The 22,858-nt window shown below is 47.8% G+C and overlaps 1 protein-coding gene across 1 annotated transcript; it reads left to right on the forward strand.

Moving 5' to 3' along the window:
- Positions 1-1,391: 1,391 nt before the first annotated feature.
- LOC119828066 (arginyl aminopeptidase) lies at positions 1,392-21,978 on the forward strand. Its single transcript, XM_038350095.2, has 11 exons — positions 1,392-1,876; positions 5,315-5,455; positions 7,199-7,347; positions 10,854-10,970; positions 11,693-11,928; positions 16,487-16,600; positions 17,380-17,492; positions 17,673-17,781; positions 19,240-19,464; positions 20,566-20,708; positions 21,536-21,978. The coding sequence occupies exons 1-11, from the start codon at positions 1,430-1,432 to the stop codon at positions 21,692-21,694; spliced, it is 1,953 nt and encodes a 650-aa protein (XP_038206023.1). The 5' UTR covers positions 1,392-1,429; the 3' UTR covers positions 21,695-21,978.
- Positions 21,979-22,858: the final 880 nt, after the last annotated feature.

Below are 22,858 nucleotides of genomic sequence, written 5' to 3' on the forward strand. Positions count from 1 at the left end.
TAATGAGCTCCAAGCTTATAGTGCTTGGAGGATGAGAGCATAGCTCAATGTCAGCCTTCAATACATAAGACCCTGGATTTGATCCAACGTGGATAAATACATATTATCAAAGAGTGGTGTATTCCCAGAACTCCTCAGGCTGATGCAGTATTGCCAATTTGAGAACACCTTGGGCTACATAGTAAGATTTAAAAAAAAAAGTTACATATTATTTCAATAGCTAGTGAGACCTAACTAGCCAAGCCTTAATGAACTCATTTATATTTAAAAAAAAATAGAAACTTTAGGGGCTGGGGAGATGGCTCAGAGGTTAAGAGCACTGACTGCTCTTCCAGAAGACCTGAGTTTAATTCCCAAAACCACATGGTGGGTGGCTCACAACTATCTGTAATGAAATCGGGTGCCCTCTTCTGGCCTGTAGGTGCACATGCAGACAGAACTGTACACATAAATAATTTTTCTTAAATGAACTCATTTAAAAATAGAAACTTTAGGAACTGGAGAGATGAACTCAGTGGTTAAGAGCACTGGCTGTGCTTTCAGAGGGCCAGGGTTCAATTCCCAGCACCCACATGGCAGTTCACAACTGTCTGTAACAACTGTAACTCCAGTTCAGGCGTTCTGACACCAATGCACGTAAAGTTAAATACACACACACACACACACACACACACACACACACACACTCGAGGGTAAGGAGTGGTTAAGAGCACTTGGTGAGTATCTGGTTTGGTTCCCAGCACCCAAATGGCGATTTACAAGGCCTGTAACTCCAGTTCCAGGAGATCTGGCTCCCTCTTCTGGCCTCTGCAGGTACTAGGCACACATACACGCCGGCAAAACACCCAAAACATATAAAAACTTAAAAACAGTAACAAGCAAACCATAAAGTAGGTAGGAATATATAGATATAACAGAACAACAGAAAAGACCCTGCTCCAGGCACAAAACTAAAGATCAGCGTGTGTCAAATCACAGAGGAATGGGTGACTGTTTATTAGGCGACAGAGAAACCGCATTACAACTCCTGTATTACAGGCAATTTGTCCAAGATGTCACACATAGTCTAATAACTGGCCCAGTGGAGAGAGTGAGATTTCAGACACAGATCCTTCCAGTCCAGGTTCTGTCCCCTCATCCTGCTGACTGCTCAGAGGATGGGGAATCCACAAGAGGAACCTGGGCAAAGGGTGACCTACCACGCCACCGTCCTCGGTAGCCAGGAGGCTTAGGAACCCGTGTGAACGAGGGGACATGCGCTGTTAGGGAGGGGGACAGCCGGTGTGGCCCAGATTTGCTAGGGGCGGCGGCCGCCCGCAATCCTCGGGGGGCGGGGCCCACGGTGGCGCGTCGCCTCGAGGCGGAGCCTGCTGGGGCCCGCGGAGCCGCTCGTCTTCCCGGCGGGTGAGCAACTAACCGCTCAGGAGCCATGGAGAGCAGTGGGCCCGGCAGCCGCGGCGGCGTGGCCCGGCGGCCGCTGCACTCGGCGCAGGCGGTGGACGTGGCTTCGGCCTCCAGCTTCCGCGCCTTCGAGATCCTGCACCTGCACCTGGACCTGCGGGCCGAGTTCGGGCCTCCGGGCCCGGGCCCGGGCAGCCGCGGCTTGAACGGCACGGTGGTGCTGGAGCTGCGCTGCTTGCTGCCCGAGGGCGCCTCGGAGCTGCGGCTGGACTCACACAGCTGCCTGCTGGTGACGGCGGCGACGCTGCGGCGGGGGCAGCCGGGAGACCAGCAGCCGCTCGCGGAGCCCGTGCCGTTCCACACGCAGCCCTTCTCGCACTATGGTCAGGCTCTGTGCGTGGCCTTCCCGCAGCCCTGCCGCGCCGGCGAGCGCTTCCAGCTGGAGCTCACCTACCGCGTCGGGGAGGGACCCGGGGTGAGTGCGCGCCGTGCGCCAGGGCCACAGGCCTTTCCCAGCCCTCGAGCAGGACACCTGGCCCTGCTTCTGCAGCTTCCGCAGGAGATTCCCCAGGCGCCGACGCTGCTTCCTCCCCAGTGCCGGCTCTGGATTCTGCTCCCGGGTCCCCACTCTGGGCTGGGACCTCTCCATCTGGTGCTGTGTTCCTCCTGGTGCTCCTTCCTGCCTCCCCTGGTCTGTGGATTTGTCTTAGATTGCTCTGTCACACACGTGCTAAACCACTTCTCCGCTATCCTGCGTATCTTCTCTGGATGAGACACTTCATACACAAAATCTATGTTTGTTTTTTATATATAATTATCCTTGATGGCGTCTGGACAGTGTTGGTTAGTTAGCTAGCTGCTGACACAGTCCTTTTTTTATCCTGCCATTCTGGTTGCACAGGTTAAAACAACCCTGAAGCCTAGATCATTAATTTTGCTTCCTCCTTTGAAATCCTCCTTTTGAGCCGGGTGGTGGTTGTACCATGCCTTTAATCCCAGAACTCGAGCGGCAGAGGCAGGCAGATCTCTGTGAGTTCGTTGTCTAGGCTTTGTATAATTTGGTCTTCTCTGTTGATCAGTTAAGTCTTAAGGTTTTCAGAGTAAGACAAATATCGCAAATTAAGGGTACCACACGCAGCGAACATTTATGAGAGTGACAGCCTTAGGCTGGATTACAAGGTTCACCAAAGCTTCCTGTGACTATTGGAACTTGCTATCAGTTGTTCTTTGAGATGTCCCAAAGAGCAGTTCCTCTTCCTCCTTCTAAGGCTGAAGGAATAAATGAGTCTTGCAATAGAACTTGTTAGGGAAACTGAAAGTCAAAATCATAGGGTACAACCTAGCCCCAAAGGCAAAGGAAAGTCTTCTTCGGTGCCTGGAGGGAAGTTTGGCATCAGGAAATATCTTAGGGTCCTCTGCTACATCTTTTTTTCTTAAAAAAAAAAAAGATTTATTTATTATGTTCTGCCTGCTTGCAGGCCTGCACGGCAGAAGAGGGAACCCGATCTCATTTCAGATGGTTGTGAGCCACCATGTGGTTGTTGGGAATTGATCTCAGGACCTCTGTGCTCTAAACTCTGAGCCATCTCTCCAGCCCTCCATCTTTAGTTCCTCTGCTATATCTTAATTCCTAATTTTCAGTGGGAGCTAAAAATTAAGCAGGATGGGAAAACTGAACCCTTGCTAAATCAGGTGGCACCTAAAGCTAAACAGCCATCATGGATGAGGCTGCTCTTTGCCCTTTGGGCTGTGAAGGACTTCGCTAAGGCATTAGTGTGCTTTCCTGTCCTTTGCAACCATCCTGATGAGAGTTCTTAGCCAAGCACTGCAGCGCCTCCTCTCAGAATCCACATGGTCTGTAGTGCCCGTACTCTCAGGCTTCTTCATTGTATCATTCTGTTTTCTGATACCAGCCAGGCGGGATGGCACATGCCAGGAGTCCCAGTACTCGGAAAGCTGCGGCAGGAGGACTGCAAGTTCAAAATAGCAACGAAAGGCAGAGTAGCAGCGCACCTGAGCAGATAGCACCCATGCCCTGCAGTTTCCACACCCCCATTAGCTCAGTTGAGTCAGTACCCATGCGCACTAGCTGACGCTGCTACCATGGCAACACAGGCTTGGGGGGAGGAATCTAGGTTTTTTTTTTTAACCTATTTCTTTTTCTTCTTCCTGATCTCAGCCAAAGCAGCACATTGTAGCTAGTTGCACATCCTTTTTTGTTGTTGGGAGTGGGGGTTGACCAGTTTTGAGACAGTGTTTCTCTATTCTGGTCTCAAACTCAGATATCCACCTGCCTCTGTGTCCCGAGTGCTGTGATTAAAGGCGTGTCACTATGCTTGGCTAGCTGTGCATCTTTGGATTTCTCTGTGACAGTTTCTCAGACTTTGTTTTTGTTTTGTTTTGTTTTGTTGTTGTTTTTTAATAACTTAACGATTTGGAGGGGTGCTGTTCAGATGTATTATAGGCTGCCCTAAAAAAATACCCTTCTATTGGAATTTTTCAGACACTTTCCCCGTGAGTAGATGAGAACTGTGCACTGTAGAGGGGAGATTCAGAGGTAACGTGTCACTTTGATCACACTGTATTGAGTCTGTATTCATGTGCCTTCTGACTGTGTTGACCTCAGTCACCTACATTGGTATGTCAGCTTTTTCTACTGTGTCACCTCCGGCCTTCCACACCGCACTGTATTTATTGGAAGGCCAATTAGATTTTTTACACTTGGACAAAGAAACAAAAACGCAATGTCCAATGTGTCTTTCTTCTGCACCTTTAAAATGTCGCAGATCCTTATTTTCAAAGCCCTTTCTCCTGCCTGCTCAGACCCACCTCCTACCAGCCTATCCAGAGCCTATGCAGCTCCCAGAGCCTGCATCCAGGCCTGCCTCCCCACCCACCTGCTGGAGAAGGGCTTCTCTTCCCTTTCAACATCTGACTCTTGCTTGTCCTTAAAGGTCTAATCAGACTTTACTTCACTTGTGAAACCTCCCCGGAATAGTGTCACCCATTCAATCTCAAATGGACACACACACACAAACACACACGGACAGTTTTATCTATGTTGTATATAATTTCCTTTTGCTAGGGGCAAAAGTTAGGTTTGTCTCTTTTCATGACAAAGCCTCAGCTTTCCTAACTAAGAGACTGCCACATCCGTTATAAGCTTCGGTACTCAAAAAGGAGGTCTGGAGTAACCAAGGAAACTCATTTGTGCCTTGGAAACTGTCTCCTTATGGTCAGAATGCCAGTCTGTGATTGAATACCCTTGCGCTGCCGATGGGTTGTCCTGCTGTATCAGATGCTAAGGTACCCGGATGTCTTACCATGCCTGTACTAAGGAAAGTTTGCATCCCACTTCTGGGGTTTTCTAAAGGGGCACTGGAAGATTTCTTAAAGGGGAGAGCCAGTCTACCCAGATTTGGGGGCGAATCGGAGTTGCCTTACTACACGATGAGCTGCCTGCCTCAGAAGTATTCCTAGAAAAGAAAGCTGGGCATGGCGTGTGCTGCATGAAGACCCTGTCAGAACAAAAACAGAGGAGCTGCAACAAAAAAACAACCCCTGACTCCTACTGGTTCTGCTCTTCTGTCAGAACTGCAAAATACTGGTTAGATGGGAAACTCGTACAGTGAGAAGGGACACAGAGGAGGACGCAATCCAGTGAGAGGCCCTGATGGGATTCCTGAGATGCCACGGGGTACCCTGGGCAATGCAGTGTCCGCCCTGTGATGTGGGCATGAGACCATGGCTTATTCCAGGGTAGATTAAATACACAATAGGAAAGGACATTCCCATCAGGGACAGCGTGGCTGGCAGGAAGATCTTAAGGATTACCCGAAAATGTCTTGAGTTCAGCCCGCTCCTTTCTCTGTTCGTGATCTGTCTGTTCTGAAACGCCCCTCTCTTCTCTTAGGTTTGCTGGTTGGCTCCTGAGCAGACAGCAGGAAAGAAGAAACCTTTTGTGTACACCCAGGGTCAGGCGGTGTTAAACCGAGCCTTTTTCCCTTGCTTTGACACTCCTGCAGTGAAGTGCACGTATTCGGCTCTTGTTGAGGTAAGGTGACTTAGCTTAGTGTGTCCGCCCTTGTGCTTACTAATGAGAGACGGCTCAACAGTTAAGAGCACTTTCTGCTCCTCCAGAGGACTCTGGTTCCTTAGCACCAACATCCAGTGACTTACAACTGTATGATTCTGTTTCCAGGGGATCCAGTACCTCTGGCCTCCACGGGTACCTTCATCTATAAGCAGGTGCCCACATGCAGACACACACATACCTACGTATAATTAAAACATAATAAAATAGGGGCTAGAGAAATGGCTCAGTGGTTAAGAGCATTGGGTGTTTCCTCTAGAGAACCCAGGTTCATTTCCCAGCATCCACATGGTAGCTCACAACTGTCTGTAACTCCAGTTTCAAGGAATTCTTAGCACCAGGCATACACATGATGCACATATATATGCATGCAGGCAAAATACCCATACACTAAAATAAAACAAATAAATCTTTAAAAAAAAGGGGGGGGGGGCAACAAGGGCTGGGGCATTGGCTCAGAAGTTAAGAACACTGGCTGCTCTTCCAAGAGGTCCTGAGTTCAATTCCCTATAACCACATGGTGACTCACAACTGTCTGTAGTGAGATCTGGTGTCCTCTTCTGCATGTAGGCATACGTGCATACAGAACACTGTGTACATAATAAATAAATCTTTTAAACTAAACAACATAAGAAAATAAATGTTTTGGTTTTTTTATGTAAAAAAAAAAAAAAGGCCAGACATGGTAACACATGCCTGTAATCCCAGCCTTTGGGAGGCAAAGGCATAAGAATCATGAGTTCATGCCAGGTGGTGGTGGTGCACACCATTGATCCAAGCACTCGGAGGGAAAAGGCAAGCAGATCTCTTGTGAGCTCAAGGCTAGCCTGGTCTATGTAGTGAGGTCCAGCACAACCAGGACTACACAGAAAAACCCTGTCTCAAAAAGAAAAGCCATGAGTTCAATGTCAGCCTTGGCCACCTAGTCAGACCCTGTCTCAAAGAAAGAAAGAGACAGAGAATATAATTTTAGAAGTATCAGGGTCTCATTTTGGTTGATAAATTTTTACATTGATCCAATGTATCTGAAATTCAGAATCTGGAAAATTCTTCCCTGTGTAGCTTTCCATCTGCAGACTTTGTTGAGACAGCATCTTACCATGTATCCCTGTCTGGCCTGGGGTTCACTGTGTAGACCTGGTTGGCTCAGACCCGAGTGCTGGTATCAAAGCCATGTTCTACCACGCCTGGTTCATTGACAGAAATTCTGCACCGTCCAAATGCCATCAGTGTACGTTTTTCGCAGCTTTCCTGTTCTCCAGGATGAACTTGGAGATGTTACCATCACTATTCAGTTTCTGATTCTACTGTTCTTCAAGTCAGTCAAAAAGATATCTTTTTGGCCAGGCGGTGGTGGCGCACGCCTTTAATCCCAGCACTTGGGAGGCAGAGGCAGGTGGATCTCTGTGAGTTTGAGGCCAGCCTGATCTACAAGAGCTAGCTCCAGGACAGGCTCTAAAGCTACAGAGAAACCCTGTTTCATAAAAAAACAAAACAACAACAACAAAAAGATACCTTTTTGCCAGGCATGGTGGTACATATATGTAATTCAAACACTCAGAAGGTGTGTCGGGGTAGGACACAACACAACATGGGACACCATCAAACATTCCATGGCTTTGTAGCAAAAATTTGCCTTGAAAAGAGCAAAGCAGTAGACAAAGACTTTCCAAGTGAGGCTTCGTACACTTTCTCTGTCGCCAGGTCCCAGATGGCTTCACAGCTGTGATGAGTGCAAGCACTTGGGAGAAGAGAGATTCGAATAAGTTCTTCTTCCGGATGTGCCAGCCCATCCCCTCCTACCTGATAGCTCTGGCCATCGGAGATCTGGCTTCAGCTGAGGTTGGACCCAGGTAAGAAACACCTGATAGGCCACCTTGGATTTGACCCCAGGGGCAGTGCCGAATCCTGTCTCTGTTGTCTTCAGGTCCTAAGGAGGCTGGTGGAGGTTCTTGGTTTTCTCTCCTCTTCCTCCCCACCCCTCCTTTTCCCCTCCCTCCATGTCTAAGCCTGTTGTCTGCCCTGAGACCACCGGTCCTGCTAGTGTAGCAGCAGCTGCAGAAACTGCAGCTGAGGAGCATGGATGTAGGCAGCTGTTCAGCCAAGTGGTGCTAGTGCCCAGGTGGTAGTTCCAGAAGACTGATTTTGACTAGTACTTTAAGTGCTAAGTGCCCTTCTAGCCACTGTAGTAGATCCCTGCGTCAAAGCCCTCTTTTCTCTAGCACTGATTTCTAGAAGTAAACTTTGATCGATCTCTCTCTCTCTCTCTCTCTCTCTCTCTCTCTCTCTCTCTCTCTCTCTCTCTCTCTCTCTCTCTCTCTCTCTCTCTCGGTGTTTCAAATCCTGGAACGTGCTTTGTAGACCAGGCTGACCTCGAACTCACAGAGATCCACCTGCCTCTGCCTCCTGAGTGCTGGGATTAAAGGCATGTGCCACTACCCAGCTTTTGTAGTTTCTTGAGACAAGAACTTCAGCCATGAGCTGGGTATAGTGGCACAAACCTGTAATCTCAGTGATGCTGAGACAGAAAGTCTCAAGTTCAAAGCCAGCCAGGACCGTATAGAATACTATAGCCTGTCTAAAACCTAGAGAATAGCCGGGCAGCAGTGGTGCACGCCTTTCATCCCAGCACTCGGTTGGCAAAGGCAGGTGGATCTCTGTGAGTTCGATACCAGCCTGGTCTACAAGACCTAGTTCCAGGACAGACTCCAAAGTTGCAGAGAAACCCTGTCTCAACCCTCTTATCTCCCCCCCCCAAAAAACCCCTAGAGAATAGGTTTTTCTGCTTTTCATACCATCTGCCTCTGCAGCTTAATCCTGCTGTGAAAGGGTCAAAGGTAGGACTGCAAAGCACAGGCCCCTCTCTTGACTTTCTTGTTCCTTAGCTCTGAAGATCGTGGTGTCTTCCCTAAGATTCATTACGAGCCTCACGTTTTATAGCAAGGCTCTGCAGAACTAGTGGTATCGTGAATTACATCAGCTCCTAGCTGTCAGGTAGAATAATACGCAGGATTCCATTGGTACCTGCTTCCAGCACACACATTCAAAACAGTGCTAATCCTGATTGTTGTTTTGGTGTGCTGGGGGTCAAACCCAGCACCTTAAGCATGCTAGAGACGGGTACTCTACCCCTGAGCTAACCCCATTACTACAATGGCAGTCTCAAAAGACAAAGTATGTGGTTTGAGGATGTGTTTGCCCTAACAAATATTCTGTTTACCAAAGAACGAAGTAGGCAATTGTGAGTTTGAGGCCATCCAGACCTACACAATGAGACCCTATCTTAAAAAAAAAAAAAAAAAAAAAAAAAAAAAAAGAGGAACTGGGCGTGGGGTGCACGCCCTTAATCCTAACACTCCTTGTGGCACAGGTAGGAGGGTCTCTGAATTTCAAGACCAGCCTGGTCCAGAGAGCTAATTCCAGGATAACCAGAGCAACACAGAGAGACCCTGTCTCAAAAGAGAAACAAACAGAACAAAAAGGCATATGAATGACTTACAATGGCAATGGAAATATGACAGGCTCTAAGCATATTATATAAATAATGATTCTTTTGAACCCTTTGTAATAAATTGACCCAAAAGCATATATCAAACAAGGTAACATGATCCATTTAACTAGTGATGACGATGGTTTGGGGATGTAGCTCAGCTAATAAAATGCTTGCCTTGCCTGCGTGAAGCCCTGAGTTTGAACCCCAACACTGCACAAGCCAGGTGTGGTGGCACAGCCCTGTAGTCACAGCACTTTCGGGGTGGAAGCAAGAGGATCCAAAGTGCAAGGTCCTCCTCAGCCACACAGTGAGTTGGAGGGCAGCCTGGGCTACATGAACCCCGTCTCAAAAAAAAAAAAAAAAAAAACGAACAAAAAGAAGTAAATTAGTGTTGATGACATCTTCCTTCTCCTGTCAGATGGACAGCCCTTGTTCTCATCCTAGGGTCCCATGCTGTATATCAGACATGAGGGTCTTGTCATCACATTCCTCCTATCCTAGGCTGGACCCCAAGGGCCCCTTTGTGTATGATCCCTCCTAGTCTTTACCCTGACTCAGTGGGGTTGATGATATCTGTATCCGCTTGTGGGTAGTCAAACTGAGGCTATGACTAAAGACTTATGCAAGGTTGAGGCACAGGCCTTGGCTTCAGGAATACTGGAGTTATAAACGGTCTTGGCCTAAGCCCTGGCCATCTCAGCCTTGACTTTGTTTGACTGTCTTCTTACTGGTACTGGTGTTTCTCCCTCTTCTCCTGTTTTCCTGCCTTTATTCTTTGGTTGGTTGCTCGAGACAGGGTCTTCCTGCATAGCCCAGCCTGGCCTCCAACTCTCAATCCTCCTGTCTCAGCCTCCCAAATGCTGGGATTACAAGGGCCAGTAAGATAGCTCGTTGGGTAAAGGTGCTTGCCACCACACCTGATAATCTGAGTTCAACCCTTGGGACCTACCTATCTACCCAGTAGAACTAGAGGACTCCCCTACCCACATTGTGCCGCGCACATGTGTGCATGGCACATACATATCATACAGTCACATAAATAAACACAATAAAAATTTAAATGCTAGTAGTATAGATGTATACCACCTCACTCTCTATATCTTATTTTTTTATGAAAAATTTGAATTATAGAAAGTTGAAGGGACCATATGTTAAACATTGTAAACACACCTGTTTTGCCATACTAGTTTTATTTATTTATACATGGGCTTGTTTTTGCTTATCCTAGACTTTTTTTTTTTTTTTTTTTTTTTTTTTTGGTGAGATAGGTCCATTGTGTAGCCCTGGCTGGCTGGCTGGCTTCCCTGGAACTCTCTATGTAGATCATGTTGGCCTGGAATTCACAGAGGTCCACCTCCCTCTGTCTCCCAAGTGCTGGGATTGAAGGGGTGCACCACCACCACACCCAGCTATTATCAGAACTCATCTATCCTATATTTAGGAAGAAGGAAGTGTGTCACATTATGAAGGCCTCTTATATTCTGTGTTTTTTAGTTGCTACTGTTTTGTTTTGTTTTGAAATAGGGACTCTCAGCAATCCTCCTGCCTCAGCCTCTTCAGTGCTGAGATTTTGGGCCCGAGTCATATGTTCTGCAGCACTGAGTTCAGTGTGGAAGCCATGAATTTCAAGTCTTGTCTGGAGGAAATGACTTGTACCTCCTCAAGGCGAGCTTAGATTCTCATACCCAGCTGTGATGAGCAGCCCTTGGGGCTGAGCGAAGAGTGATCTTGCCTCTCCCGGCTGAGTGACTGGTCACGTAGCCACATTGCATTGGCTCAGATATGGGACCAAGGATGGTGTTCTACAGGTGGTTCATGTAGCTGCAGCAGCATTTTCTAAGCATTCTTCTGCCTCTCTTTGCTTAGGAGCCGGGTGTGGGCAGAGCCCTGCCTAATTGAAGCTGCCAAGGAAGAGTACAATGGGGTGATAGAAGAATTTCTGGCAACGGGAGAGAAGCTTTTCGGACCCTATGTTTGGGGAAGGTGTGGTATCAACTAAACGATGTGTCTTATGAAACTGAGTTTCCACCTTCCTGGCGCTGCTTCCCTCCTGTCTCTTAGAACAAAGCTTCCCTGTAGCAGAACCCTGGATGGGGGGGGAGGGGCCAAAGAGGAAGGGATGAGCCAGGCTCTGAGTGGCTGCTAACGGGATCTGGGAGGAATGGTTTTTGAAGTGCTGCCAAGCTAGAGGTATGGAGAATGGAGAAACCCAGGGCCTTTGTGAGCATAGCTTTCCTCTTTGTGGGGGTTACTTCAACATCATCGAGCTGCAGGCTTGAAGATGCAAGCTGGTCTTCAGGACAAACACAAAGGCAGGGGAGCTTCCTGGGAAGGACCCAGAGATCCAGGGGAGCTTCCTGGGGAAGAACCCAGGGATCCAGGGGAGCTTCCTAGGGGAAGGGCTTCATTTTCAGCCCTGAACCTGAGTTATTCTCTTTAGTGGCTGCAGCCCTGGCTCTGAAGAAGAAAGGGATGTGAGGTCTGCTCTGAAGTATCAGGGCCTCCTGTGACCCCCGGTTTCTTTTTTTTCTATTTATTTATTTATTTATTTATTTATTTATTTATTTATTTATTATGTATATAGTGTTCTGGGCGTGAGCCATCATGTGGTTGCTGGGAATTGAACTCAGGACCTCCGGAACAGCAGTCAGTTCTCTTAACCTCTGAGCCACCTCTCCAGCCCCTGACCTCCGGTTTCTTGACAGGTACGATTTGCTCTTCATGCCACCATCCTTTCCATTTGGAGGAATGGAGAATCCTTGTCTGACTTTTGTCACCCCCTGCCTATTGGCAGGGGACCGCTCCTTAGCCGATGTCATCATCCATGAGATCTCCCACAGCTGGTTTGGGAACTTGGTCACCAATGCCAACTGGGGGGAGTTCTGGCTCAACGAAGGCTTCACCATGTATGCCCAGAGGAGGATCTCTACCATCCTGTTCGGTAAGGTGCTCTCCTTCTAAAGCACCTGGCCCCATTCTTAGTGCCATCTGTGTTTCACGGTGTAGGTAGGCATTGAAGGGAGGAGGAACTTAAGGCACAAATCTCAGGTGAAGGACCTTCAAGGGCTAAACCTACTTGGAACTTTTTTGTTTTTTAATTAGTTAATTTAATTTAATTAATTTAATTAGTTTTTAATTAGTTAATGTGTGGTATATATGTATATGATATTTATATATTTATATATAGATATTTATATATGATGTTTATATATTTAATGTATATGCGTGATCGTATGGTATATGTGTATATGATATCTATATATAAATATATTAATATATAATATTTATGTGTTTAATGTGTATGAGTGATCATATGATATGTGAGTACAACTTTATGCCAGAAGAGGGCACCAAAGCTGGGCCCTCTTCAGTCCCAACACTTGGGAGGCAGAGGTAGGAGCATCTTTGTGAGTTCGAGGCCAGCCTGGTCTACAAGAGCTGTTCAAGGACAACTAGGCTGTTACACAGAGAAACTCTGTCTTAAAAAACTTAAAAACAAAACAAAACAAAAAAAGGCCAGGCAGTGGTGGCTCATGCCTTTAATCCTAGCACTTGGGAGGCAGAGGCAGGCAGATCTCTGTGAGTTCGAGACCAGCCTGGTCTACAAGAGCTAGTTCCAGGACAGGCTTCAAAGCTACAGAGAAACTGTCTCAAACAAACAAACAAATAAACAAACAAAAAACCCAAAAGCTTGGCTGCTGTCTCATTAGTGAATTAATAAGAGGCTGCTGTCTATTATATGTTTAAGTAGTGGAACAATTACTATTATTTTAAAACAAGATGTTTGGCAAATGTAGAAAAATATAAACTTGTAATTTCAGCATTCAATGTAATCAAAAATAGTCTATTTACTTTTTTCTTTTTGATTTTTTGAGGCAGGGTTTCTCTGTGTAACAGTCCTAGCTGTCCTGGAACTAACTCTTGTAGACCATGCTGGCCTTGAACTCACTGAGATACACCTGCCCCTGTTTTGCAAATGCTGGGATTAAAAGCGTGTGCCACCATTGCCCAGCTTTGTTTTCTTTCTTTTTTTTTTTTAAAGATTTATTTGTTTATTATGTATATAACATTCCTTCCATGTATGCTTGCATGCCAGAAGAGAGCACCAGATCTCATTACAGATGGCTGTGAGCCACCATGTGGTTGCTGGGAATTGAACTCAGGACCTCTGGAAGAGCAGTCAGAGCTCTTAACCTCTGAGCCATCTCTCCAGCCCCGCCCCCCCAGCTTTGTTTTCTTTATTTTCTTTTTTTCTTTACTTATGTTTTAAAAACTGTATGTAGGGCTGTGTCTGCTTGTGGGTCAGTGTACTCGAGAACAAGTGCCCTTGGAGGTCAGAGGTATCTGCAGTAGACTCAGTTTGAGCTGCCTGACATGGGTGCTGGAAGTCAAACTTGAGTCCTCTAAAAGACCGGAAATCATCTCTCAACCCTTTTAATTTTTGTTTTGTTTTTATTGGTTTTTGTTATTTAAGACAACTCTCGCAGGGCTGGCCTGGAACTCACTGTGTAGACCAAGCTGACCTTGAATTCACATAGACCACATCTCTACCTGCCTTTGCCTCCTGAGTGCTGAGATGAGAGGTCTGAGCCATGACACCCAGGGCTTGGGACATTTTTGAGTCAGTTCTTGGGCTGAGGATACAGTTCATTTGTTTAGTTGGGAAAGGGCTTGCCAGGCATGCACAAAGCCCTGGGTTCAGTCTCCAGAATTGGGGAGCAGAGATCGCAGGCAAGGTCTTGCTGTGTAAGGCTCTTCTGGTCTGGAACTCACTATGTAGAAGAGGACAGACTCAGCTCTCCTACCTCGACCTCCCAACTGCTGGGACACAGCTATGTGCCGTTATGCCCAGGTCCGTTTCCATATGTAAATATGAAAGATTGAACATCTATGGGTCTTGTTTGTTTCTATTTTGCATCCTTGACTGGCTTGGAACTCACATAGAACAGAGATTCACCTGCCTCCACCTTCTGAGGGCTGGAATGAAAGGCATATGCTATATTATTCCTGGCTTACACCTATGGCTTTAAACCATGATAATATTTTTTAAATAATTCATACTGGGCATGGTGGTTCACACCTTTCAACCCAGCACTTGGGAGGCAGAGGCAGGCAGATCTCTGTGAGTCTGAGTCCAGCCCGGTCCACAAAGCAAGTTCCAGGACAACCAGAGCTGTTACACAGAAAAATTCTGTCTCAGAATAAAACAAAAATATTTTTAATTCTCAAAGAAATAAAATAAACAATATAAAACTAAAATAAAATAAAGAAAAAATTTAAAACATTAGTTAAACTAGGTTTTAGGCTTGTAATATAGCCCATTTGGTAGAGTGATTGCCTAGCATGCACAAGGCCTTGGGTTTGGTCCTCAGCACTGAGAGCAGGGGACTAGATATTAATCAGGTTTAATAGCTCAGTGGCTGGGTGCTTGCCTAAAGGAGTCTCTAGGTTCTGTCCCAGGCATAAAACTAGGCATGATTGTACATGCCTGTAATCTCTAGAAGGTTCAGAAGTCCAAGGCTAGTGAGGCCAGCCTGGGCTACACAAGACTCTGTCTCAAAAGAAAGAACAAAGAAGTATTTTGACAACCATTTTTTAAAAAAAGATTTATTTATTATGTGTACAGTATTCTCAGTATTCTGTCTGCATGTCTGCCTGCAGGCCAGAAGAGGGCACCAGATCTCATTACAGATGGTTGTGAGCCACCCATGTGGTTGCTGGCAATTGAACTCATGACCTCTGGAAACCTCTGAGCCATCTCTCCAGCCCCAGACCATTGTTTACCTACACATGTCGGTGCTCACCTCAGATGATCTCAGTAAGGATGACTTTGTTAGAAACGCCACCTCTGGGTCTGAGCATGGCAAAGACTTCCATGTTCTTTGTGTGACAGCACCGGTCATCTCGGTCAGTTTTGTAGATCAGGCTAGCCCCAAACTCAGAGAGATCCACCTGACTCTGCCTCCCAAGTGCTAGAAGAAAAGGCATAAAGACTTTTAGTATGTTTTATCTTTTGCTTCCCAAAAGGTTTGAACAGAGTTGTACTCTTATTCAAAGTACAAAGAGCAAGATTTGTTTGTGAATGTCTTTTTCAGCCACTAAGAATCCTGTGGCAGAGCCGGGCGGTGGTGGCGCACGCCTTTAATCCCAGCACTCGGGAGGCAGAGGCAGGCGGATCTCTGTGAGTTCGAGGCCAGCCTGGTCTACAAGAGCTAGCTCCAGGATAGGCTCTAAAAAAAAAAAAGCTGCAGAGAAACCCTGTCTCGAAAAACCAAAAAAAGAATCCTGTGGCAGGGCTGGAGAGATGGCTCCGGGGGTTAAGAGCACTGGCTGCTCTTCCAGAGCTCCTGAGTTCTGTTCCCAGCACCCACATGGCGGCTCCCAGCTGTGTGATGCTCTCCTCTGCTGTGCAGATGGGCAGGCAAACAAAGTAGCCATATACTCTTTCCAAAAAGAAAGAGACAAGCAAAAACGATCTGGACGTGGTGTCAGGTCTCTGACCTCAAGGCCAGAGGGGACTACAGAGTGGGTTTCGATCACCAGAGCTAAAGTACTAGAAAATAAAAGCACAACTTTTATTTTCCCATTATGCAGAAGAAAAAAACCGAGGCTTGGGGAGGCTCACTTATGTGGTGAAGGACAGCTCTCGGGAGTTACTTCTCTATCATATGAATCTCGGTGATTGGTTGTAGGTAACAGGGCTTGGTGACAGGCCCCTTTACCCACTGAGCCAAGTTACTCCTGGAACTCACCCTGTACACCAGGCTGGCTCCAAACTCAGAGAGACCCACCTGCCTCTGCCTCCCAAGTGCTGGGGTTAAAGGTGTGCACCACCACCCCACACTCACACTTCTTTTCTCACGGTGTAACCCTGGGTGTCCTGGAACTCACTATATAGACCAGCCTGGCCTAAACTCGCAGAGAGCTACCTGCCTCTGTCTCCCTGGAACTGGGTGAGAAAAGGCTTATGCCACCACACCCAGTTTAGATTCTTAAAGTTTGTGAAGGTGACAGTTTCTTTTGTGAGACAGGATCATCAGAGAAAAATATTTTGAGTTTCATAGAAACCAAGTTGTTACCTAAAAATAAAAATGAACCAAACCAGACAGTCAGTAGTGGCGCACGCCTTTAATCCCAACACTCGGGAGGCAGAGCGAGCGGATCTCCATGAGTTCGAGGACAGCCTGGTCTACAAGAGCTAGTTCCAGGACAGGCCCCAAAACTACAGAGAAACCCTGTCTTGAAAAACAAAACAAACAAACAACAACAACAACAAAAAATACATTCCTGTTGGCAAAGAAAGGTTCCCTATCCTTATGGGTCAGGTTAGCCAAACCTCTATAGCCCTAAGAAGCCGAGAGCTAGGGGCAAGTCACTTTGCTCTGTGTCACCCTGAAACATAACATCTTGTGCCTCAGACCCCGAGGGGACAGCACAGTACCTCTGTCAGGAAAATGCTGACATGGCGAACTTGGGGTCTGTGGTTTGTTTTTGTCCAGGAGCTGCTTACACGTGCCTAGAGGCCGCAACAGGGCGGGCGCTGCTCCGGCAGCACATGGACGTCTCCGGAGAGGAGAACCCACTCAACAAGCTGCGGGTGAAGATCGAACCAGGTCCAGAAGGCTCCTCTGTCTCCCCCCTCCAGTAAATTACACTCGGAGCCCCAAGTTAGTCTGAGCCACGTGTCGGAATGCTTTCTTTGAGAAGTGGGCCACTGGAGTGCCCTGGCCTGCCCAGCCCTTTCAGCCACTAAGTTCTTACTGGCGGTCATTGAGCTTGTGCAGGCACTTTCGCTCCGTTTCTCACCATCTCCTGAGTGAGGCTTCTGAAGAGCTCTAGCCTCATCTTACAGAGGACACGCCCAGAACTGGGCAATCCCGTGTCTTGCCCGGGGTCGTGCACCCCTCAGCTCAGAATTTCCTGCTTCCTTGCCTTTTCCTTTAGTCCCATGTGTGACTAACCTAAAACCCTCTTGTACAGTCGGAGCTCGTGTTCTTTGGTGCTACTGGCTTTAAAGCTAATTCCTTGTACCCTGGTAATTAGCTTTAGTCCAGGACAGTTGTAAAAACAATGTGTGGGAGGTTAACTGTGTAGGTGGTGACCACAGGCCTTGAAAAGTCTCAGCATGTCCAGCCTACGAGTTAGCTGAAGGTCCTGCCCAGGGGAATGTGCTAGCCCCTTTGAACCACTGGACTCCCTGGCCTTTTCTTAGATCCTTAGTTACTGGCCCTTTGCCCTTACCTTTGAAGTGCTATGGGAGGCCAGCGGCGACCTAGAAACCTTGACTGTACCGCATGCCATGTGAGCAGTTCCGACAGTCAGCTTGTAATCTAAAGCCGAGGAGCACAGTAAAGATGGGCGCTTACAGTCTGCCTGCTCTCTCCTCTGCCAGGCGTTGACCCCGATGACACCTACAACGAGACCCCCTACGAGAAAGGTTACTGCTTTGTCTCATACCTGGCCCACCTGGTGGGTGATCAGGATCAGTTTGACGAGTTTCTCAAGGTACAGTCAACTCTCCGCGAGGGGAGAAGGACGAGGAACAGATAAAGCGGCTGCGCCAGAGTGCAGGGGTAGGGGCAGGGGGCACAAGAGGTAAGGGGTCAGAGAGGGCCGGAGAGATAGGGGTGGCGCTCTGCTCCCCAGGATGGCCCGAGAAGGCTCCAACCACGTCCCTCCTTACAGGCCTATGTGGAAGAGTTTAAATTCCAAAGTATCTTAGCCGAGGATTTTCTGGAATTCTACCTGGAGTATTTCCCCGAGCTGAAGAAGAAGAGAGTGGACGCCATTCCAGGTAAGCAGGGAAACTGGACTGCTGGTTTCCAAGGAGCAGCAGAGAACGAGCATGGTGAGATGGGAAAATATCAAGTCATAGGTTCCTGTTTGAGCAGCGTTTGGAAAGCCAGCCCAGGACCCCAAGCTGCGTTCCACAGAGTGACGCGGGGGGGGGGGGGGGGGGCTGGGGAGGAGTTTCACAGTAGCGCACTTGCCTAGTGTGCCCAAGGCCCTGGGCTCAATCCCCAGAAAGAAAGGGTTGGCGGGGACTCTGACTTCCTGGGTTGACAGTGTTTGTTGCTCAGTTGGTAGAGCACTTGCTTGTCATGTATTGCGACCTGGGTTTGACCCTCAGCTCCGAAATACAAAAGCAAATGAAAAGCTAGTTTTTAAATTGAACTTAGGCCCGAGGCAGCCGATAGGCATAACTTTAAGTCCTGGCTTCCACGGCAAGTTCAAGTCAAAGCATAAAAAAATCAGAACCTTTGGGCATGAGTATGACCCCAGCTCTTGGGAGCCTGGGGGCCAGAGGATCACCCTTGGCTACAGTGAGTTCAAGGCCAGTGTGAGCTACTCGAGACCTTGTCTCAGGAGCAAAGAAAAACAGAGATAGGCTGACTTCTTGGCCTTTTCTGGAAGATTGCTGTAACCTCTGCTGCCCAAATCAGAAGCAGGACAGAAAGAGGGGCCATCACCTCTGCCCTGAGCTCACAGTGAGATCTCCTTAAGCCCTGTGAGCAAAGAAATCCTGGCAACTGCTCTGATGTCAGCAAGGGAGGCACTGCTTCCTCAAAGAACAGAGAGGATGTCCCTGCTGTGACCCAGACAGGCCATTAGACACACCCCTTGTCGGGGATGTGAACTCTGAATCACTCTGGTTGGTTTGGTGAAGTCAGTTTCAGCCTTGGTCGTGACGTACAGTTGGTTGGAGGCCCAAATTTCAAGGTCATGAGACTGTAGCGAACAATAGTTAATAATTACTGAGTGCTTACTATGCACCAGGTAGTACACTAAGCTTTTAATGTGTATTTGCTCATTTAATCTTCACAACTGTCAACTAAGGTGGGGCCTAGCACCTCCATTTTACAAACAATTGAGGCGCCAAGAAGTAAAATAACATGCTCGTGGCCTCCCAGACAGTTACAGCAGAGCTAGGATGGGCAGCCAGGCTTGGGGCCCTGGTACTTATGCACAGGGCTGCCGTGATGGAGAGACATGAACTTGACTGCAGCTAGGAGCCATCTATCACCTGGACAGGATGTTAATTTTAAAGTAAAAACCAGTTTCACGTAGAAGCAGGCATAGCTCAGTTCACTGTGGCAGCCTTCAGATGCCATCCTAGCTAGGAGCCTGCTGGAGCAAGCAGCACCAAGTGTGGGATGGTTTGGAATGGGGAGAGTACCAGCCCGGGGAATTGCTTGGGCGTGATGACTGGTGGGAGAGTCCTGATCGTGTCTTCTTTTCTTTTACCTGGAAGGTTTTGAGTTTGATCGATGGCTGAACACCCCTGGCTGGCCCCCCTACCTCCCCGACCTCTCCCCTGGGGACTCACTCATGAAGCCAGCTGAAGAGCTGGCTGAGCTGTGGGTGACCTCAGAGCTAGACATGCAAGCCATTGAAGCTGTATCCATCTCTACCTGGAAGACCTACCAGCTCGTCTACTTCCTCGATAAGATCCTGCAGAAGTCCCCTCTCCCACCCGGTAAGGACCGTGGGTTACCTCCTTAACCATGCTGAATCCAGGCTTCTTGGGTGCAGAGCTTCATGTCAGAGGCCAGAGCAATTCAGAAGCGATCCTGCCTCTTAGAGACTCTGGTGTAGAAGGGAGACTGGTTCCTCAGAGGAATATGTCATCAGAGTGGTACAGGTTACATACACAAAGCCTGGCATTCATGAAGACCCAGGTTCTGCAGAGTGCTCCGTACGCTGTTTCTGTTAGACCATTTAATCCTCATGGTTACTCTGTGATGGAGACCCGGTGATCTTAATCCCCAGGTGATAGAAACTACATCAGAAAAGCACCGCTGACCCACGCAACTGATAAGTGGTTGGGCTAGGATTTGAGCCTAGTCATCCAAACTCTTTTTTTTTTTAATTTAAAAATTATCTTAAAGGTTTATTTTTAGTCAAGAGTGTGTGTGTATATCTGTCCCGTGTGTGTGAGTACGCACAAAGGCCAGAAGAGGGTGTTAGGTGCCCTGGAGCTGTGGTTACAGGTGGTTGTGAACCTTCTGATGTGGATGCTGGTAACTGTACTCAGGTCCCTGGAAAAGCAACAGGCACTCTTAACCGCTAAACCATCTCTCCTGCCCCAGCATCTTACCCACCGGTGCCTTGCTGTTGCTCAGTCAGAGATAACAGTCATCAGGTCCCTGTGAGAGTCACCTTTTAGCACACTGGGGTTTGCATCCTCAGAATAATTAACTGAACACGCCCAGGTTTCAAAGCTGGATCCAAATTTATTACGGTAATGGTAGGAGAGGTTGTGGGAAGAGCAGAAAGTCTAGAGTAACATTAAGGGGCATCTTATGGGAGAGCCTTAGAAATTAAGGACTAGAGCATCCCCGTGCCAGATACATAATCAGGATGAACGATAGTAAAGGTAAGGGAACCTCCTTGGTGTTCTGGCCAGTGCTTTTTGAGAGCACTAGGTTAGACATTTAGTGACAAGGAGCCTTCTGGGAGCTGGGCGGTGGTGGCGCACACCCTCAGGAGGCAGAGACAGGGTGGACCTTCGAGTTCGAGGCCAGCCTTCTGGGCTCCTCAGCTGGCCATTAACAACCCATTGCTTTCTCTTTTCTAGGGAATGTGAAAAAACTTGGAGAGACATACCCAAAGATTTCAAATGCCCGGAACGCTGAGTTACGGCTAAGATGGGGCCAAATCATCCTTAAAAATGACCACCAAGAAGAGTTCTGGAAAGTGAAGGAATTCCTGCAGAGCCAGGTGGGTGACTGCATCTCCGGTCCCCTCACAGACTGTGGACCTTGTTATCATACGTGAGGTCTTCCTGTGGGTGTATGAGAGCCCAGTTGGTCTGCACTTCAGAGGAAGTGGGGTCTGGCCTCTGAAGGGCCCTCCTAATCACTCTGGTGTGGTGTGATTCCCTGAGGCTTTGTCCTGGGGGAAGAGAAGTTTTCAGGCGTGGGGAGCTCTGTGGAGATGAGCTGGTGAAGCCAAAGGGAATGAAACTGGGCAAAGGGCAATGCAAAAGGACAAATTAGGTGAGTGAAGGGTGAGGTCTCTGCTCTCTGGAGGAGTTCTGGGACTAGGTTCAAACACTGTGGATTCCCATGAGAGACGCCCTTTAGGGCACTGAGCATCCTCTGACTCCAGAGCAAGGAGGGGCTGATTGGATCCAAAGCAATGCCCAGGTGGCTTCCTCTGTAGTTCAGGCTGGATGAAGGGGGGACTGCAAGTCCATGGGAGGTTCTTTGAGCGCTCTGGCCAGGTCTTAGAAGCTTGCCATGCAGCTGCCATATAGTTATGTGAGCTTGACTCAGGGTTTGGCTTCATTGTAAGGTAGATGGACCTTACATGGCTCTGGTTTTTGATAAATAACTGCCTCCAGCTTTTTGCAGTCTCTTTGTGTCAACCCCTTTCATGTGTTTGTACTTGTAGATGGTTCTTTGTTACCATGAGTTGGGGTTCATTTCTCTCCCTAGGATCATTCTCTACCCCCTAGAATATGCCAAAATCAGCGGTTCTGGTAGAGAAGCGCTTCGTTCCAGCCCTGACCCCACACTGAGGATAGGTGTCTGTGCTTCTTACAGGGAAAGCAGAAGTACACCCTCCCACTGTATCATGCCATGATGAGTGGCAGCGAGGTGGCCCAGACCCTCGCTAGGGACACCTTTGCAGCCACTGCTTCCCAGCTCCACAGCAACGTGGTCAACTACATCCGGCAGATCCTGGTGCCCAAGGGCAGTTAGAGGCTCCTGTCGGTGGTCTCCACCTCTTCGGCTTCACGTGTTTCCTGAAGAATTGTTCCTTCCCAAATTCAAGTTCTCAAGCCAGTGTCTTGAAGCTTCTGTTCTCTTTCATCGCCTGTGTGTTCTCTGGGCTTACGTGTCTGTGACGCTGGGGTCTCTGCCTTGGCGGAAACTTCTTTCTGGTCCAGAGTCCTGAGATTAGAAGGCCCTCCATGCTCCCCCTAGCCCAGGCTGCAGAGAGTAAATTTTCATTCTTTCAAATAAACATTTTTAAGCAAAAAGTAGATAAATTGGAGTTATAGACTGAGTCATTTATTTCTGTATTTTTTTTGGGGGGGGTTGTTTGTTTTGTTTTGGTTTTTTTTTGTTTTGTTTTTTTTTCAAGGTAGGATTTCTCTGTAGCTTTGGAGCCTGTCCTGGAACTAGCTCTTATAGACCAGGCTGGCCTCGAACTCACAGAGATCCGCCTGCCTCTGCCTCTTGAGTGCTGGGATTAAAGGCGTGCACCACCACTGCCCGGCCTGTCTAGTTTTTTTTGTTTTTTTTTTTTAAAGAGGTGTTCTGTGTGTGCGTGTGTGTGTATGTGTGTGCGTGCACATGTGCTGTGATACACATTAAGAGGTCAGAGGACAACTTGTGGAAGTTGCTTATCTTGTGCTACCAGGTGAGTTCCAGGGATCAAGCTGAGTGACAAGTACCTCTATCCACTGAACCATCTCTCCAGCCCTGGGTTTTGTGTTTTTGATCAAAAAAAAAAAAAAAAAAAGACAAACAAGAAAACTATGTAGTCCTTTCTGGTCTGGAATTCACTATCTAGACCAGACTCAAACTTGTGGGGGATCCTCCTACATACTGAGTGCTGGGATATGATAGGCAGGAGACAAAGTCACTGTTAAATTTCTCCTACTGGGGTCCCCTTTGTGTCATATGTGCATGGTTGCCTACAGGCATAAGGGTGTTCTCAGGCATCCTCTGTCTTCCATCAGTCCCTGGAGCTTTGTGAGTCTCCCCTACCCCAGCGCATCAATAACTATTGTAATGGTTGTGGTTGGCAGGGTCTGCTGATTTCCTGACTTCAACACAGAGGCTGAAGCAGTTAGTTAGCATCTTGGGCTTGCGAGTAGGATAACCAGAGGGTTTGAACAAACGCTGAGATATATTTGT

This window comes from Arvicola amphibius, chromosome 12 (assembly GCF_903992535.2).
Source record: "Arvicola amphibius chromosome 12, mArvAmp1.2, whole genome shotgun sequence".
Lineage (NCBI taxonomy): Eukaryota > Metazoa > Chordata > Mammalia > Rodentia > Cricetidae > Arvicola > Arvicola amphibius.

Coding starts and splice junctions, on each gene's coding strand:
- LOC119828066 (XM_038350095.2), top strand. CDS start 1,430: ATGGAGAGCAGTGGGCCCGGCAGCCGCGGCGGCGTGGCCCGGCGGCCG. Junction 19,465..20,565: donor GAAGTCCCCTCTCCCACCCG/GTAAGGACCGTG, acceptor TCTCTTTTCTAG/GGAATGTGAAAAAACTTGGA. Junction 20,709..21,535: donor AGGAATTCCTGCAGAGCCAG/GTGGGTGACTGC, acceptor TGCTTCTTACAG/GGAAAGCAGAAGTACACCCT.